At 36.3% G+C, this 17,322-nt stretch overlaps 2 protein-coding genes across 3 annotated transcripts; both read left to right on the top strand.

Annotated features, from left to right (window-relative positions):
- Window positions 1-3,500: 3,500 nt before the first annotated feature.
- LOC143902266 (G2/M phase-specific E3 ubiquitin-protein ligase-like) lies at window positions 3,501-16,225 on the top strand. Of its 2 annotated transcripts, none has more exons than XM_077415008.1 (5): window positions 3,501-3,583; window positions 3,670-4,125; window positions 4,226-5,607; window positions 5,683-5,784; window positions 5,879-16,225. In XM_077415008.1, exon 5 carries the CDS (start codon window positions 6,154-6,156, stop codon window positions 7,075-7,077), a length of 924 nt encoding a protein of 307 aa, XP_077271134.1. In that variant the 5' UTR covers window positions 3,501-3,583; window positions 3,670-4,125; window positions 4,226-5,607; window positions 5,683-5,784; window positions 5,879-6,153; the 3' UTR covers window positions 7,078-16,225. Both variants share the same exon structure in this region, with proteins under 2 accessions (XP_077271134.1, XP_077271141.1).
- On the top strand, window positions 16,117-17,087 carry LOC143902279 (uncharacterized). Its single transcript, XM_077415028.1, has 4 exons — window positions 16,117-16,339; window positions 16,412-16,577; window positions 16,654-16,753; window positions 16,837-17,087. The coding sequence occupies exons 1-4, from the start codon at window positions 16,136-16,138 to the stop codon at window positions 17,012-17,014; spliced, it is 648 nt and encodes a 215-aa protein (XP_077271154.1). The 5' UTR covers window positions 16,117-16,135; the 3' UTR covers window positions 17,015-17,087.
- Window positions 17,088-17,322: the final 235 nt, after the last annotated feature.

The raw sequence follows: 17,322 nt of genomic DNA, 5'->3' as shown, positions 1-17,322 counted from the left end.
CTTGCCAAGTATTTAGCAATCGTTGCGCTGCAGGCATGTGTACACAAATGTCTCACGGTTTACTTCCAAGTGAAGCAGTTGGAACCATTGATTTAATAGACCATTTCGATAAATTATTTGATATTTTGAATTCTTTTACTGCAAGTAGCCCTAAAAAATATGGTAAAGTTTTTACCGGAAGCAAAATACAACAACAGTTTTTAGAAGAAATGATATGCTTTTTGAAAAGTATTAAAGTCATTGATAAAAAGGGTACTAATGTAAAAGTAAGATGTTTTGAATGCTGGCAGATAACGATTAAAAGTATAATAAAACTTTGGGAAAAATTAAAATGTTACAATTTTCCATACTTGAAAACACGTAGGATTAATCAAGATTGTCTCGAAAATTTTTTTGGTTCGATTAGACAACAAGGTGGTAATTCTTTAAATCCAACACCTATACAATTTTCACGCGCTTTCAAAAAACTGTTCAGTATAACATTTCTGAAACATCCAGATACGCAAAATTGTGCTCCAGATGAAGATGATATGTTAAGTCTAATTGGGACACCAAATTCTACTTCATCTACCGTATCTGAATCTGTTCCATCTTCAACGCGTATAATTTTAGACATCCCAAATCATGATTATTATACAATGGATCTGCCAGAAGAAAATGCATTTAAATATGTATGTGGGTACCTAACAAGAAAATGTTTAGAAATACATTCATGTGATACATGTATAGACTATGTAAATAAAAGCAAGGCTACTTTTGATGATACAACGTTATATTCTTCATTTCGAGCTTATGAAAACAATGAAACAAACATGTTCGGGAACTTAAATGTAGCAAGCGATGATTTCTGTTTATAAATACATAAATTAGAAGAAATATTTGTGACAAATTTTGAAAAAAATTGTTTTCAGAAAAATATTGGCAGTTACTTATTTCAGCTTGTGCAAAATATAATTTTTTAACCGCCGTGTCCGCATTTTCCTAAAATATTTCTTATCAAATTATTTTTGCGTATGCGTATTTATTATACATTATCAGAACATAACAAATCATGTAAGAAGAAAGAAAGTAAGAGGAAAAATAGAAAACTTATAAATATTCTACATTTATAAAAAAAACTTTTTTGATCTTCACTTTTTATATCTGTATCTAGCCTTGTTTTTATAAGTATTTATGTAATTATATATTCTTATATTTATATTCATTATTACTATTATTATATTATATTATTTTTGCTTTTTGTCTGTCTCTCTTTTCGATTTGTATCGAGGTGGATCGAGTAGCTGAGATACGAATAGATGAGAGAGGTTGGTGAAAAGAAGCTGAAGAAGTTTGTGTATTATTATTAGTATTACAATGCGCGAATTATATATTTAGTTTTTAATATTAATAAGCCATGCAATTTTTTTTGTGCAATAGCTTAGCATTATCAGTAAAATTTTCAATAATATGTATTCCATTATTTGTAAAAATTTATTTAAGTATTTATATAAAATGTAAAAATTTTATTAGTATATATTATAACTACATATTATCGTATCATTAAAAAATTGTGTTTATATTACTACAAAAAAAATGTATAATATATATTTAATATATAATATATTGTAAAATGTGACATGTTTTATAAAAATAAATAAATGTATACATTTAAAAAGTGTTATATATTAATTTAAAATGTTTACATAATTTTTCTTTGTGTGTATACTATGTGTGTATACTTTTATGTGAGAAAATTAATCTATATATATTATGTGTTATATACTTATTTTACATTTATTCCTGACTTATTTTATATAATATATATTTATACATAACATATATATACTATTATTATTAGTATAATATTTCATATATTAGTATCTATATTTCATTATTTTGCATCATTAACAATTCATCTATTATTTATGTAATATTTTTCAATTTTTTTTTAATTTCTTTCATTTTTTTTGCGCGCATTGTTAACATTGTACATCGTTAACAATAATTCTGCATAATTTTTATTGAAACTAACCCAGCAAACACAGAATACACCTTTGATAGCAAATTGTCGCCAAGATGGCATCAAATTCCAAATTTAATGCCATTTTGGCGACAATTTGCTATCAAAGGTGTATTCTGTGTTTGCTGGAAACAGATATAGTTGTATCTCGCGCCAACTGCGTTAAACTAACCTCAATATGGGCTAACGAGTAGGAAAGAAAGAGATGACGAAGAGAGAAGTGAGACAAAATACTGCTTTATTTCGCGCATGCGCACTCCATTTTGGCCAACACTAACATCAAAGGTGCCGACCGAGAGTTGCGCTACTGTATATACTGTGGTGTAGCACAGGCGTGCTCGCGGCACGAGGCAAAAGAATATAGAGAGCGCGTGCGCCTCACAAAGGTACAACGACACGGCGACAATCGATTGTCTATCGATTGTCTGTCAGTGTGAATCCTAGAGCGATCGATCGATGCGTGCGCCGCCCATGAGTTACTATCTGGGCGAGCAATTATCCATCAAAAACTTGGCGCTGCTAGACCTCGAAATTTTAAATAAATAAATAAACTTATTCTATACTTAATTATAAGCCGCATTATCCGCCGTCCACGTCGTCACGCACACTCATATCACTCACTCCCACATCCACGCTGATAATCATTTAATATTACTCCCATCGCATTCTTCTCTGAATTATTTTTATTTATTGTTGTCCTTATTTATTTAAAATTTTGAGGTCTAGCAGCGCCAAGTTTTTTTACAAGAAAAATTTATGTATTTTAATAAAATATTTTTATTTTGTACTGTTACCTCTGTAATTCTTTGTGACCATTAAAAAATACACATGTAAACTTTGTATTTAAATATCTTGTATTCCCTTGTTAAATTTAAATAAAATTTTTTAATCTTATAAAATTGTTATCATACATTCTTTTCTAATTGACACAATGTAAAGATTTTTCAAAGTAGTGCAACAATTATTTTTTGAGGCAATATACATATTCTCTCTGTAATTGGCGCTCTAATTTAAAGAGATATCATTTCTTTTTTTGTAATTGTAATAGATCACTTGAAGCGCGACTCTTCTTTTTGATAAGGTAACATAATTTTGTGACGTGTATCACTTGGGTTATAATTTTTCGGAAATAAAGATACTACTGCTTAGATTTTTTTCGAGATTTTTCGAGATATAAAGATCTACCACTTGTTACTTAGGTTTTTTCAAGGTATAATACTACCACTTTCTTTTTTTTTTAGGTAACAATATATACATTACTATACGTGTACTTGGCGCCTTTTTTTACCTTTTTTTAAAAAAGGTAATTTTGTGCGGATATCACGCTTTTTTGTAGTTTATTTTACTGAATTTTATTGTTCGAATTTTGTCAAATGTTCAGAATGTGGTAGTCGTAGATCTCGAGCTATACCGACTTTGGAATCAAGCTTGTGCTTTTCATCAAACTTTCTCTTATAATTATAAATTCTTCAATATATGCTACATATTTGATAGCATGTCAATGGTTTTCAGAAGCTACGAAATGAAGTTGCTGGCACGTGTGCACAAAAAGTAGCAGAAGTTTCAATTACTCCAGAAATGGTAATATTATTCGACACACTTCTGGTTCTTAATAGAAATTGTTGATTTTTATTCAAAAAACTGTAACATTATCCAAAATGTTGTAGAACATGGATTATGCTGCCCCATTAAACCATGATGTTTCCAATGAAGTGGAAATATCCAGTAATATCCCAAAAAGTTTACTGTCATCTGACAGTGAGCAGACTGCACAGGTGGAAGCCGGTTCGTCTTTGGAGGAGAAGAATGGACACTTGCGACCGAAGCTTCAATCTGCACAGGTGGTAGCCGGTTCATTTTTGGAGGAGAAGAATGGACACTTGCGACCGACGCTTCAATCTGCACAGGTGGTAGTCGGTTCATCTTTGGAGGAGAAGAATGGACACTTGCGACCGACGCTTTAATCTGCACAGGTGGTAGCCGGTTCATCTTTGGAGGAGAAGAATGGACACTTGCGACCGACGCTTCAATTTGCACGGGTGGTAGCCAATTTGTTTTTGGAGGAGGAGAATCAGATGCTACCCAGCCAAATATGAAAACTGCAATGGAGTCATTTTTAAATAGTGAGCAGATCGAAATGTTACAAGAGGGGCGACGTCCGCATTGGTCTCATGAAAGTATAATCAAAAATATGAAATTTCGGCTTGCTTTGTCTGTTCACAGATACGATTTCCTCCGAAGTACTGGCTACTCGTTGCCCGCTTATAGCACGCTTGCCCGACGAATTCAGAATTTCAAATTGAACTTCGGAATTTTTGACGATGTTTTGGAGATTCTGAAATTCAAGGTCGAAACAATGGACCCCACGGACAGATATTGCATATTATCTTATGACGAAATGGTCATATCAGCTCAACAGGATTATGATAAAAGCAGTGGTACATTTTCGGGTTATGTAACTTTAGGGCAGAATAAGGATGTTCTCGGTCAGAAAATTTTTTTAGTTTTAGTTCAAGGAGTAAAAAATCATTGGAAGCAAGTACTTGCTTGCCATGTGACTCCAAAAGAAAGCATCAATTCTGAAGATGTCAAAGAATTTATTGAGAAATGTATTGTATGTGTCGAAAAGTGCGGTCTGTACGTCTTAGCGTTATCTTCAGATTTGGATGCCAGAAATAGGAGTTTGTGGTCTTCTATGGGCATAACCATTATGAAATATGTACCCTACGTAAATTCATTCCACTTCAACGGACACGACATTTACGCAACGCCTGACGTTTGTCATATTTTGAAGAATTTAAAATCTGCACTCTTAAGGCAGGAGGTGTTTTTACCAGAGGCATATGTGGAGCAAGAAAAGCTTCCATCAAATGTTGTAAGGGGATCGTATGTCAAAATGTTGTGGGAAAAAGAGATTCGCGAGGGGAGAGAACTTCGGCGCCTGTATCATTTGCGCAAAGAAGATGTCCATCCGTCCACATTCGACAAAATGAATGGGGATAATATAAAATGCTGTTATTTTTTATTTTGCTTAGTTAATTAAAAAAATATTAAGTAAAAATAAAATCAATGCTCAATAGATTTTAATGATAATGCTAAGTTAGAAAATGCAAATGCAAAATAAATAAATTTATTTTGTTATGGGGATAATGCACAGTTAATAAATCTAATTTGCATTGTTATTTGCCCAATCGTTACGTTTATTAGTACTCTAGTCACCCGAAAAAATAAGAACTGAATGCAATAAGTTTGGTCGACCGGGCGATTTTATTATCCAACGAATGTTCTTCATAAAACAAAATAATAATACAATTAACCTACAGATAGACACGGATAATTTGACCGGGGCATATGATATAATAACAGAACATTTAACGTGTCGATCGTGATCAGTGTGCCTTTGTCACTCGTTGGTTGCTGACATACTTCTCCCTCGTATACCATTCTTTCTTCGTTAATTTAAAATGTCGATTCCACCGCTTTACAAATCGTTCGAAGATAACCAAGAAGCAAACTGCATATTCTGTAAGTCGTCGACAAATGACGTTGTTTTGTATGGCAATAAATACACTAAGAATGGAATCACCATACATAACTTTTGTTTGGTAAGTTTTTTAACCATTCATTTTGATTTTATGATAATTTTTCCCATTTTTCACATTTGTTTACATTTGTATCAGTTGTTCGCATCGGGATTGCAGCAAAAGGATGAAGCTAATGTTGGAATTCTAGGATATTTGGAGGAGGACGTCAAACGTGAATTGAAGCGAGCTTCAAAATTGGTATGTTTTCCAATTATTTTTAAATGCGTTTCAAGTTTTTCGATTGTTTAAAATCATTCAATCCGTTTACTCAATCACAAATAACTATTTGCAGACTTGCTTCTACTGTAAATTGCGTGGTGCAAGTATTGGATGCTGTAGACGTTCGTGACGCAAATCATTTCACTACACATGCGGCTTGGAAAATAGTTGCCTGTCGCAATTCTGTGGGAAGTTCAACTCCTTTTGCCACTTGCATCATGATATTGAACGATTTACAATTCATGCCGATAACGAATTGTGTCGTTTATGTGAACAGTCAATGGGAAAATTTCACTCAGTGACATCGATCGAGCTTCCGTGTTGCAATAGCAGATGGTATCATAGTCAATGCTTGAAGGATTTGGTGAACAAACAATCGGAACCTATAAATGTGTATGGCAGGGGTACCCGATCTTGCAAATTGGAACAACTGATATGTATCGAAGTTATCATCCATTTGGTGTGGCTGTAACTACGTTCGAACGAGCTAGCGACTATGCGTTTATTTTTGCGGCGGTGAAAAAAGGGTTGAAAAATTTGTATAACCTTGATTACAATCCGGAAATTCTAATTAGCGACGCAAAGAGCATCCACAATGGTTTCGAGCAAGTGTTTGGTGAACAAGATTTCATAATTATGTGCTGGGTGCATATGCGTCGGGCAGTTGTTGATAACCTAACCAAATATGACATTCGCACAACCAAAGATCAAAAACAACTATTACACGATCTCGATCAACTTCAATTGAGTCAGAGCACTGAAATTTTCAACAAAGCTGCCGAATTGTTTGTTGCGAAATGGGAAAAGGTGAGCACCGCATTTACAAACTATTTTGAATCCGAATGGTTGCATAGCCATCGATATTGGTATGAAGGTGTGCGACAACTTACGCCATCGACGAATAATGCGCTTGAATCGGCAAACAAAAGGATTAAAGATGAACACACGTTTAGAGAACGTTATGAATTGAGCCGGTTCCGTACTGTTATGTTTGATATAGTGCAAACATGGTCTTTAGCGTATTTTAATGGTAAAGTGGAGGTTCATAATAGTCCCGCAATTACATTGGAACAATGGACTACGGCTTATGCTTGGGCGAAGACGGATTTTCATATGGCAGTCAGCGAAAATGAAGGACGCACATTGTATACAATTCCAGCAGACCCAAAAGTTAATATTGTTACGCCCGCTCGCCCGTGCCGAGACGTTCGTTCTCGTGGGCTGAAATTGGCTTCGCTCCGCAGAAGTTTCAAGCCGAAGCGCGTCCCTTGACAACGGGGACGCATAGAATTATTGATTTAATTACCGCCCGTCAGATTGATCTGGTGACTCGAATCGTTCGGTCCGGTTTCCCAGAACTTTCTTGTATTCCGTTCTGGTTTAAATAAACCCGAGTTCCTTTTTGTATAACGAGAGTGGTTATTTTTGCGATCCCGGAAGTACGCGGACGCGTTCGTGAGTGCGCGCGACACGAATAACGAACGGAGCGTAACACTTTTTGGGGGCTCGTCCGGGATCGCGCGTGTGAGTGTGTGTGCCATGACGACGCTAGTTGCGACGAGAAAGAGACGCCTGGTGGACTCTTCGGAGCCTGCGACGGAGTCGGCAGCTTCAGAGACGGCAGCTCTCCAAGCCGTGCTACAGGAGATGCGGCAAATGCGCGAGGAGCAGGCGCAACGTGATGAGGAACTCGCCGCAATGCTTCGCCGGCACGATGAGGAGCTCCAATTTTTACGGGGAGACCGGTTGCCTTCTCAGGAAACACAGCTAAGTCCTTCCAATATTAGAGCAAATCGCGGTCCGGAAGTAGAAGCCGTTGGTGTGGCAAACGGCGCGCGCAGTGAAATCGGATATAAACTTAAACCTGACACGTTTGACGGTGTGGTTCCGTTGCAAGAGTTTTTTTCGCAATTTAATTTAATCGCACGCGCGAATCAATGGGACGATGCGATCAAAACCGTAGCTTTAGCGTCGTGCTTAAGGGGAAAAGCGCGTTCTGTCCTAGAATCGGTAGAAAATTTAGAGAATTTGGGTTACGAAGAACTAAAGTCCAAATTAGAACTACGTTTCGGTGAGGGGCAACTTTCGCAAAATTATTATACTCAGTTTACGAACAGAAGGCAAAGATTCGGGGAAGATTTAGCTACTTTCGGTCACGAATTGGAAAGGCTCTCTCGATTAGCTTATCCTGAGTGTCCCTACGCGGTTCGAGACAAGATCGCGTGCGCTCAATTTGTTTCTTCCCTTTCGGACGGATTTGTTAGAAGGACTCTTCAGCTAGAAGGGATTACCTCGCTGAAGTTGGTCATAGAGAGGGCAAAGGCCGTCAAAATTATACAGGGAGGAAATTTTGAAAGAAGGAGGGATTTTGAGAAGCGATTTGAGAAGGGGAAGGATAGGGGCGTGAAGAGTAATGAAAAGGGGGACGGAGATGAAAAAGTCGAAGAAAGAGGAAAGAAAGGTTATGGTTATGAGCGGAGGGATTGGAATAGAACAAAAGAGTGTTGGAATTGTGGAAAGGAGGGACATTTCCGGTTTGAGTGTCCTGAGAACAAGGGAAACTCGGTTTAGTTGCTCTCGGCGGGGGAAGAACAACTGAAGTGGGCATTACCCCGAGTGTTAATTGTTCTAATTGTTCTCAAACTTTTTCTGTTAATCGAATAAAGTCAAGTTCAAATTATTTTAGTTATAAGGGGATGTTGGATGGTAACGAGTGTTGTTTCAAGATAGATACGGGTTCGGATGTTTCGATTCTTAGTAGAAGAATGCTTAGAGAGGGCAAGCACATCATTCAGATTAAGGACAATTCTCTTAGATATCCCACTGGAGAGGTAGTTCCCATCGAATTTAAGGTCATGGCAAAAGTTCTCTTGGGAAAATATTTCGTGGAAATTCCTATGTATGTAATAGACATGGATGATGATTGTTTATTAGGTGTAGATTTCTTAAGGAAGATAAATTTAGAAAATGTTTTTGAATTTGCTTTTATTTCTTCGGAATCCGATAAAGAAAAGGTTTTGAGTTGTTCTCGAATTCAAGTTTCTTCCGAAAGAGCTCCATTCTTGAAAGAACTCTATACTAATAATTCCTCAAATTTAAATAAAGCTCAGAAAGAAATTTTTACGGATTTCTTAGAGGAGTATCAGGATGTATTTTCCGAGGAGATTGTTGCTGGTAATTGTGGAGTCGTCGAACATGTCATCAATTTAGAAGATTCTTCTCCCATTAAGCAGGTTCCTCGTCGAATTCCCTTACGAATGCGAGGGGAAGTAAAAAAGATTATTGAGGAAATGAGAAAGCAAGGGGTCATAGAAGAGTCGCAAAGTCCGTGGGTTTCTCCTGCTGTTTTGGTAAGAAAAAAAAGATGGAACGTTGAGATTTTGCGTCGATTATAGAATGGTAAATGCAATAACTAAAAAAGATTCGTTTCCCTTGCCTAGAATAGATGACATTTTCGATCAGCTTTCGGGAAACTTTTGGTTTTGCACTCTGGATCTTAAAAGCGGTTATTGGCAGGTAAAGATTCGTCCTGAGGATAGGGAAAAGACTGCCTTTTCTATTGGACGTGGATTATGGCAATTCACTGTAATGCCTTTTGGGCTGTGTAACGCTCCTGCTACCTTTGAGCGTTTAATGGAAAAAAGTATTGCGAGGATTATTATATAAAATTTGCTTGGTTTATTTGGACGATGTAATAATTTTCGGTAAAAATTTTAATGAAATGCTAGAGAATTTAAAGAACGTGCTCTCACGGTTACGTTCTGTTAATCTTAAAGTAAACCCTAAAAAGTGTATTCTCTTTGCAAAGGAAGTAAAATATTTGGGACATATAGTCTCTTCAGGAGGTATTACTACAGATCCGGAAAAGATCTCTGCTGTGAAGGATTGGCCGATTCCACATAACAAGAAGCAGCTTCGAAGTTTCCTAGGATTTTGCTCATATTATCGGAAATTTGTAAAAGGATTTTCTTCTTTAGCCAAACCTTTATATGCTCTAACAGAAAATCAGGTTAAATTTTCTTGGGACGAGAAGTGTCAAAGTGCATTTTTAGAGTTGAAACGAGTGTTATCTTCTTCTCCAATGTTATCCTTCCCGAGTGGGGAGGGAGAATTTATTTTGGACACTGACGCTTCGAATATTAGAATTGGCGCAGTCCTTTCACAAAAGCAAGAGGGAGTAGAAAAAGTCATTGCTTATTTCAGTCGTGTACTTAGTAAGTCTGAGAGGAATTATTGCGTTACTCGTCGAGAACTCTTGGCGATAGTCGATTCTATTAAATTTTTCCGGCATTATCTTCTAGGGCGGAAGTTTTTGATTCGTACGGATCATGTTTCTCTTAGGTGGTTGATGTCCTTTAAAGACTTAGAAGGGCAATTGGCGCGTTGGCTGGAAAGACTCCAGCAATATGAGTTCGAGATTATTCATCGCAAAGGTTTAATTCACAAGAATGCCGATGGGCTTTCTAGACGACAATGTGAATCATTTGGTTGCGAATATTGTGTCAAAGTGGAGAGAAGGCAGATTGAAGAATCAAGAAAATCAGTCGCTCGTATTATTCTCATAGGAGAAACTCTTCAAGATTGGCGCAAGGAGCAATTAGAGGACGTTAGCATTGCTTTTATTTACCGCAGGAAGGAAACGGGAATACGTCCGTTTCGTTTTGAAATACCCGCTGGAAATGTCTCCGCCCGAATATATTGGTCTTATTGGGATGCTTTGAGTTTAAAGGATGGGGTTCTTTATAAGAGATGGGAAGCACCGAATCTTAAGTCAAGTATTTTTCAGCTTATTGTTCCTCGAAACCGTGTTAACCAGATTCTAGAAGAAACGCATGATTCTTTTTCTGGAGGACACTTTGGAGTCAATAAAACTCTTGAAAAAATCCGAAAGCGGTTTTATTGGGCTACCTGTAAACAAGACGTGGAGGAATGGTGCAAAACTTGCAAAGTTTGTGTGTCAAAAAAAGGCCCTTTGGGGAAGGGAAAGTCTCCATTACAAATTTATAATGTTGGGGCCCCATTCGAAAGATTACAAATGGACATACTTGGCCCTCTTCCTATTACTACTTCCGGAAATAGATATCTCCTCGTCATTGTTGACTGTTTCACCAAATGGGTAGAAGTTTTTCCTCTCAGGAATATTAGGGCAAGTACAGTAGCAGAAGTCTTCGTTAATCAAGTCATTTCTAGACACGGGGTCCCTTTAGAAGTCCATACGGATCAGGGGAAGAATTTTGAGTCCAAACTTTTCGCGGAATTGATGAATCTCCTTGGAATTCGGAAAACGAGAACAACTGCTCTACATCCGCAATCGGATGGACAAGTCGAGCGGCAACATCAGACTATTATTAGTTATTTGGCGAAGTATATTTCTGAAAATCAGAAAGATTGGGATCGCTGGGTCCCTATGTTTTTATTGGCTTACAGATCTTCTAAACACGAGACTACTGGAGTATTTCCCGCCGAGCTGTGTTTTGCCCGAGATCTTAGGTTGCCGTTAGATCTGCTTTTAGGAAGTCCTCCGAGGGGAGGATCTCAGTCAGTTAAAGGTTTTATTGGGAATTTGAAAGAGAAGTTGGACAAGATCCATTCCAACGTTAGGGAACGTATAGATATAAAGTCTTCACGAGCAAAGTCTTGGTATGATCGAAAGGCCAGGCAAACTCTTTTTCAAGAAGGGGAGAAAGTTTGGTTTTATAATCCTCGTAGGATGAAAGGTAGAGCCCCTAAATTGCAGAGCAATTAGGAAGGACCTTTCTTAATAGTGAAAAAGTTGAATGATGTGGTCTATTGTATTCAAAGATCTGTGAGACATAAGAAGAAAATTGTGCATGCGGATAGGTTGGCTTCTTTTTCCGAAAGACATTAGAGTTTGATAGGGATATTATGGACTAGGTTGGGTGTAATAATTTGCGGGGAAGGTTAATTACGGTAGAAATTAAGATTGTTGTGTTGCACTGTTTACTGCGCGTGTTATTTTGTTCTTAGATATTTACGAAAGCCGAAGCGGTCGTAACTCCTCACCGAGTTGGACATCTTGGGAGCTGGCTTGTTGCCGAACCTAATACCGGCAAAGGGTAAGACTGCCTCTCTCACGGTTGTTTGATCCGTGGTTTTTCCGTGAGACATAGGGCAAATGCCGAGGCAGGGACTTGGGGAGTCTTTCGAGACGTTGGGTCCACGGTAAGCTTCCCCCCCTTGTCCGAAGATTTAGAAGAGGAGCAGCGACATCTCCGACGACTTCGGGAGCTGAGAGGAAGAGGCCTGTGTTGGGAGGCGAGATCTCCTGCGAGGGAATTGATGAGGGGTCGCCCTGGAGTCGGCAGGTGGGAGAGAGTATTTTCTTCCAGAAAATGTCGATTGGGGACTCGCTCCATGAGGAAGAGGACATGATCCTGGACTCGAGAAGAGGACGGTGCCCGGTAACCTGTGGCAGCAGCCCAGGGTAGGGCAGGAAGCCGTGAAGAGAACATGGTCCTGGACTTCCAGAGTACGGTTGGGACCGAGAAGAGGACGGTGCCCGGTAACCTGTGGCAGCAGCCCAGGGTAGGGCAGGAGGCCGTCCCGGTACCCTGGAATCGTACAGAAAAGTTCGCCCAGTCAGGAAACTGCCCCTCTGGATTGTCGGGACGACAATCTAAAGAGGGGGGGCAGTGTTACGCCCGCTCGCCCGTGCCGAGACGTTCGTTCTCGTGGGCTGAAATTGGCTTCGCTCCGCAGAAGTTTCAAGCCGAAGCGCGTCCCTTGACAACGGGGACGCATAGAATTATTGATTTAATTACCGCCCGTCAGATTGATCTGGTGACTCGAATCGTTCGGTCCGGTTTCCCAGAACTTTCTTGTATTCCGTTCTGAGTTTAAATAAACCCGAGTTCCTTTTTGTATAACGAGAGTGGTTATTTTTGCGATCCCGGAAGTACGCGGACGCGTTCGTAAGTGCGCGCGACACGAATAACGAACGGAGCGTAACAATATAATTGGACCAGATGAGGAATGGAACACCTTTGACGAATTTATGTCAAAGAACTTCAAGTACTACAATGTGACTTTTCCGACTCCTTTCACGAAACATAATTGGCTCCAAGGAAAATGTGATTGCAGCGATTTTTTCAAGCTTTATATGTGTCAACACATCCTTGGTATTTCACTTCGTATGAGGTTCGTGATCGCACCAGACGAAGCAAAGGCTATACCATTGGGTCAAAAGCGAAAACGTGGTCGTCCTGCTCGAGCAAAAGCGGCGTTGGTTATTCAATAATATGACACGATGTTGACTATTTGATTATATTTCGAAACAGTTTATGTAGACTTTGTTTATGTAGATATTTGATTTTATTTTTACTATCTCTATTTCAACACATCAACCTATTTATTATAATTTGTTACTTAAAAAAAAAAAATCTGAGCAAAATATGATTTTTTATCGAAAAATATTAAATGTTTAACCTATCAAAATAACAATTGGCCTTGCGGATACATATAATTGCTATGAAATTTAATTATTCTACTGATAAATAATTCGATTTAACTGAGCACTATAGAAAATATAACTTGAGCAGAAACAACATTTACTGAGCTAAAATAAGTTTAACTGAGCATTTAAATGACACCCAAATGAATGTAGGAGCGGCAGTTCGTTTTTTCTCTTTACAAACTGAAATCGCGTTGAAAAGTGCGGTTGACGAAAAAGAACTTCCGGAAGAGGCCTTAACAACAGCTGCCTTTATTGGATTAATTAGAGAGTGGTTTTCCCTTGTATCGTCCAAAATCCGAAAGGCATCGATAACTTTGAGAAACTGCGATCAAAAATATATTTTTCTTCATCAAATTATTTATTTGTTTAAAGATATTGTTTTTCAAAAAAATTGGAAGCCGCTGAATTATGCCGTAATTCTGGCAACTTTGTCTTTTGCCGATATGGCTGAGTTTTTGTTTAGAAACAAGTTCAAATTTGGGTCATCGTTTTACTCAAGATACGACCGAGAACATTTTTTCTCAAATTCGCAGAAAAGAGGGCCAAATGCCTACTGCGTTGCAGTGCCTGCGAGCCATTAAGATGATTTCAGTCTCTCAATTCGTATCCGATGTAAAAAATTCTAGTTATTTCAACGATTCTGACATGTTTTTGTTAGATTTTTGTCAAACAAAAAAGCAGTCTACCTTAAAAGAAGCGTCCGTTGACATTGCGACTGAAAGTGTCGATTCGACAAAAAATTATGTCGAGCTTGATGTGCACACTATTACGTTTAGTTTTTTTTTTGCGATATTGTCAGCGAATACAATGCAAAGAATGCATTCTATTTGGCTGGAAGTACGACGAATGCAGTTGTAAAGCATATTTGCGAAGAATGTGTTGCATTTTCGTTGAGGAAAAATTTACCACAGAATGATTTTATAAAAAAGGCGAAACTATACACGACAGCATTGAATTTGGGTGGCTTGAAAGAGCCTTGTTTTGAAACGTACAACTTAGTTTTACATTCTGACCATTACTATAAAATCTATAAGGATTTCATTTTGAGAAATGGAAACTCCAGGCTCATCGAATGCATTCATAAAAATGTAGAAATAATTTTTCCCACGTGCTGTGATTTAAAGAAAAAAATTATTAAGCATTTTTTCACTGTTCGTTCGTTTTGTACCAAAAATTTTTCTGAGAACAGCAAACAACGAAAGAACGTTTTTGGGTCTGCCAGCTTGAAAAAAGTTTAACCAAAAAGTGCTTAAACATATAAGTAAACCCTTTGAAACTGCTTGTTACTTTGTAATAAATATTATATATATGGTCTATATATAAATATGTATTTTATGAAATAAAGTATCGTTTTTAAAAATTAATTCCTCTGGAGATATTGTGAGCATGAGTTTTTATTAGTCAATGTACATTATTATTATTATTATTATTATTATTATTATTATTATGCAGTTACAGTGTTATTTATGGAGCAACAATCTTTTGGAAAATGAAATTTATTTCATATAGTTCAAAATCATTTTATTTGATACAAAGTATAATTTTTTATTTGTACAATAATTTTATTTGATACAAAGTAATCAAAAAAGGCAAATAAATATTGTGCTGTTGTAAATATTCAGCAACTTTCGGATTATGAGAGAACATTTTCAAAATAAGATGTAACCGTTTCAGCTTACTCTTTAGGTAGAGATTTTCGACTAACAAGCTTTCAGTTTTTTCATCTGCGTAATACTCTTGAAGCTTAGGGTCCTGAAAAATGAGTGGAAGTATATTAAATAAGATAAATGGAGCATTACATTAGTAAACGAAAGAAAAAATTAGGAATTTATGCGGCAATGTTTGCACAAGCTCGCGCACAAGCCTGAACTCTAGAATTAGATGAGGAAAGAACAAATAATAAGAATCCGTTTATTAAGAGAGAGATTGCGTTTAGTAATTTATGTAATTTGAAATGGCTAGATTGGGCAGAACTATACAAAGAATACCAACATTTGTTGCATAGGAGAAGGGAAACTGCCCGAAAACCTTCCCAGTATATTCGTGAACCAATTATTACATAGATCATATAAAATATTGTAGAAATACAATAAATGTATAAAACACATAAAAGAAACAAATCAATAGTTATTATAGTACAGTCCTTTCTTTAAATATGTATTATAATATACTTTTAGGTTTTACTGAGGTATTTCTTTATCATATAAAATCTTCATTGTTAGAAGAATTGTCATAGTAGTCATTATTCTCGTATAATTTCTTTTGACGTAGTCAAGCTTAGAATTAGTTGTTCTTCTCTAAAGCTTTCGGAATTAAACATTTTTGTTTACAATATTTTACAATATTCTCTGAAATAATGAATTAGAATTTTTGAATGTCGATTTTATTTTATAAAGTGTCTCGATGGTCGGTAGAGTATGTTCTTACAAAGAAAATGGGGACCATACATCAATAATATATTAGCGTATCACATTAGAGTGTCATATATTTTGTATATGGCCACCAACAAAATAACTAAAACTTTATCGGAGCTTATGCACACACCCACGCGCATTTTGAAGAAAAAATTACATTTCTTTAAAATATTTTTTTATGTATTATCAGTATTAACTATAAACAAATATTATACCCATTTCCAGTTTTAAACAAAAAATTACTCAATCTTATAAGATCCTACATTGCAGAAAAATTAAAAATTTTTTTAAAAACTTTACCAACTTTTTATTTGTTCACTTTCCACTATTCTTAATGTTATTGATTGAAATTTTTTACAATCGAATGTATATTTATTTATGTACAACAAAATTGAGATAATAAAAGCTTTTTTTTCCAGATCAATTGTGGTCATGCAAGGTGATGCTAAAAGTGACAGATAAAACTATTAACAGTTTCATAGAGTCAGAGCTGCTCAATAATGACAATAATAAAAATGCACCAAAAGAGCAACCTTTGCCGAAAAAGCATTCAACTTTGATGGATGCATTTCCACTCTTAACTATGGACGAATTTAAAGCCGTTGAGAAAAAATTAAAGAACGACGACACTTACCGTTCTCGATTGGTAAGAATATAATTACTTCATCTATTTTATATTTCGTGTTACATTACTAACTCAGCTTTTTAAAATGTTCAGATTGAATCACTACGTGGAGAAGTTGTGGGTGATACCCTTCAAAAAATGATTAATTCCGTCATACGAATCATATTCGATGATAAATTAGCATCTCTTTTTAATTGGAAGGGCCAAAGAGGAGAAAAACAAAAATTAAATGGACATCGTATCAACAAAGTAATGATAGGTAAACTGATATTGTTTTAAAGTGAGACGTGTATTTGATCTTATCTACGATATCTTCATGTAATATTTATTTACAGAAATAGTGGCCGAAAAATTCCCGAAAATTAATGAGATTATATTTGGCAGGAAAGCCGGGACATGGTTGTCTCAAGCCCCCTCACGGATACAAAAAAAGAAGTGAGTTTTGTTTCGTGTGTGATTAATGAGGCATCCGTATTCATAATATTTTATACCTACACGTTTATTTTTTATCATTATAGATGTAATAATAACGGCGGCGATGAGGAAGAAGATATGAAAAGCGACAATGATTGTGATGCAGAGAGATGTAACAATAACGGCGACGATGAAGAAAAATGTACGAAAAGCGACGATGATTGCGATGCAAGTAGTAGTGATGCTTCCAAAAGCGATAATAATGAAGAGATAGATCTCTGAAAATCGACAGAAAAACACTGGAAATTTCCAACTAAGCTATATATACTTATTCTAACTTTTATAATATAATATATATATACATATATATACATATAATTATATACATATATTATATACATATAATTACATACTTTTATAATTATAATACATATAATTAAATACTTTGTATTATATGTTGTGTATTTTTGCTAAATACAATACAAAAATTGGTTAAGTATTTCTGATTTATATTTTTTTCAGATTTTACATTCAAGCGGTTTCGGGAGTACGGTATATAGGGGGGGTGTAAAAATTTTGAAATTTTTTAG

Source organism: Temnothorax americanus, unplaced genomic scaffold (genome assembly GCF_048541705.1).
Source record: "Temnothorax americanus isolate GAGA-0224 unplaced genomic scaffold, ASM4854170v1 Scaffold101, whole genome shotgun sequence".
Classification (NCBI taxonomy): Eukaryota; Metazoa; Arthropoda; class Insecta; order Hymenoptera; family Formicidae; genus Temnothorax; species Temnothorax americanus.
Note: the sequence above shows the minus strand (reverse complement) of the source record. Positions and strands in the feature narration are given on the sequence as shown.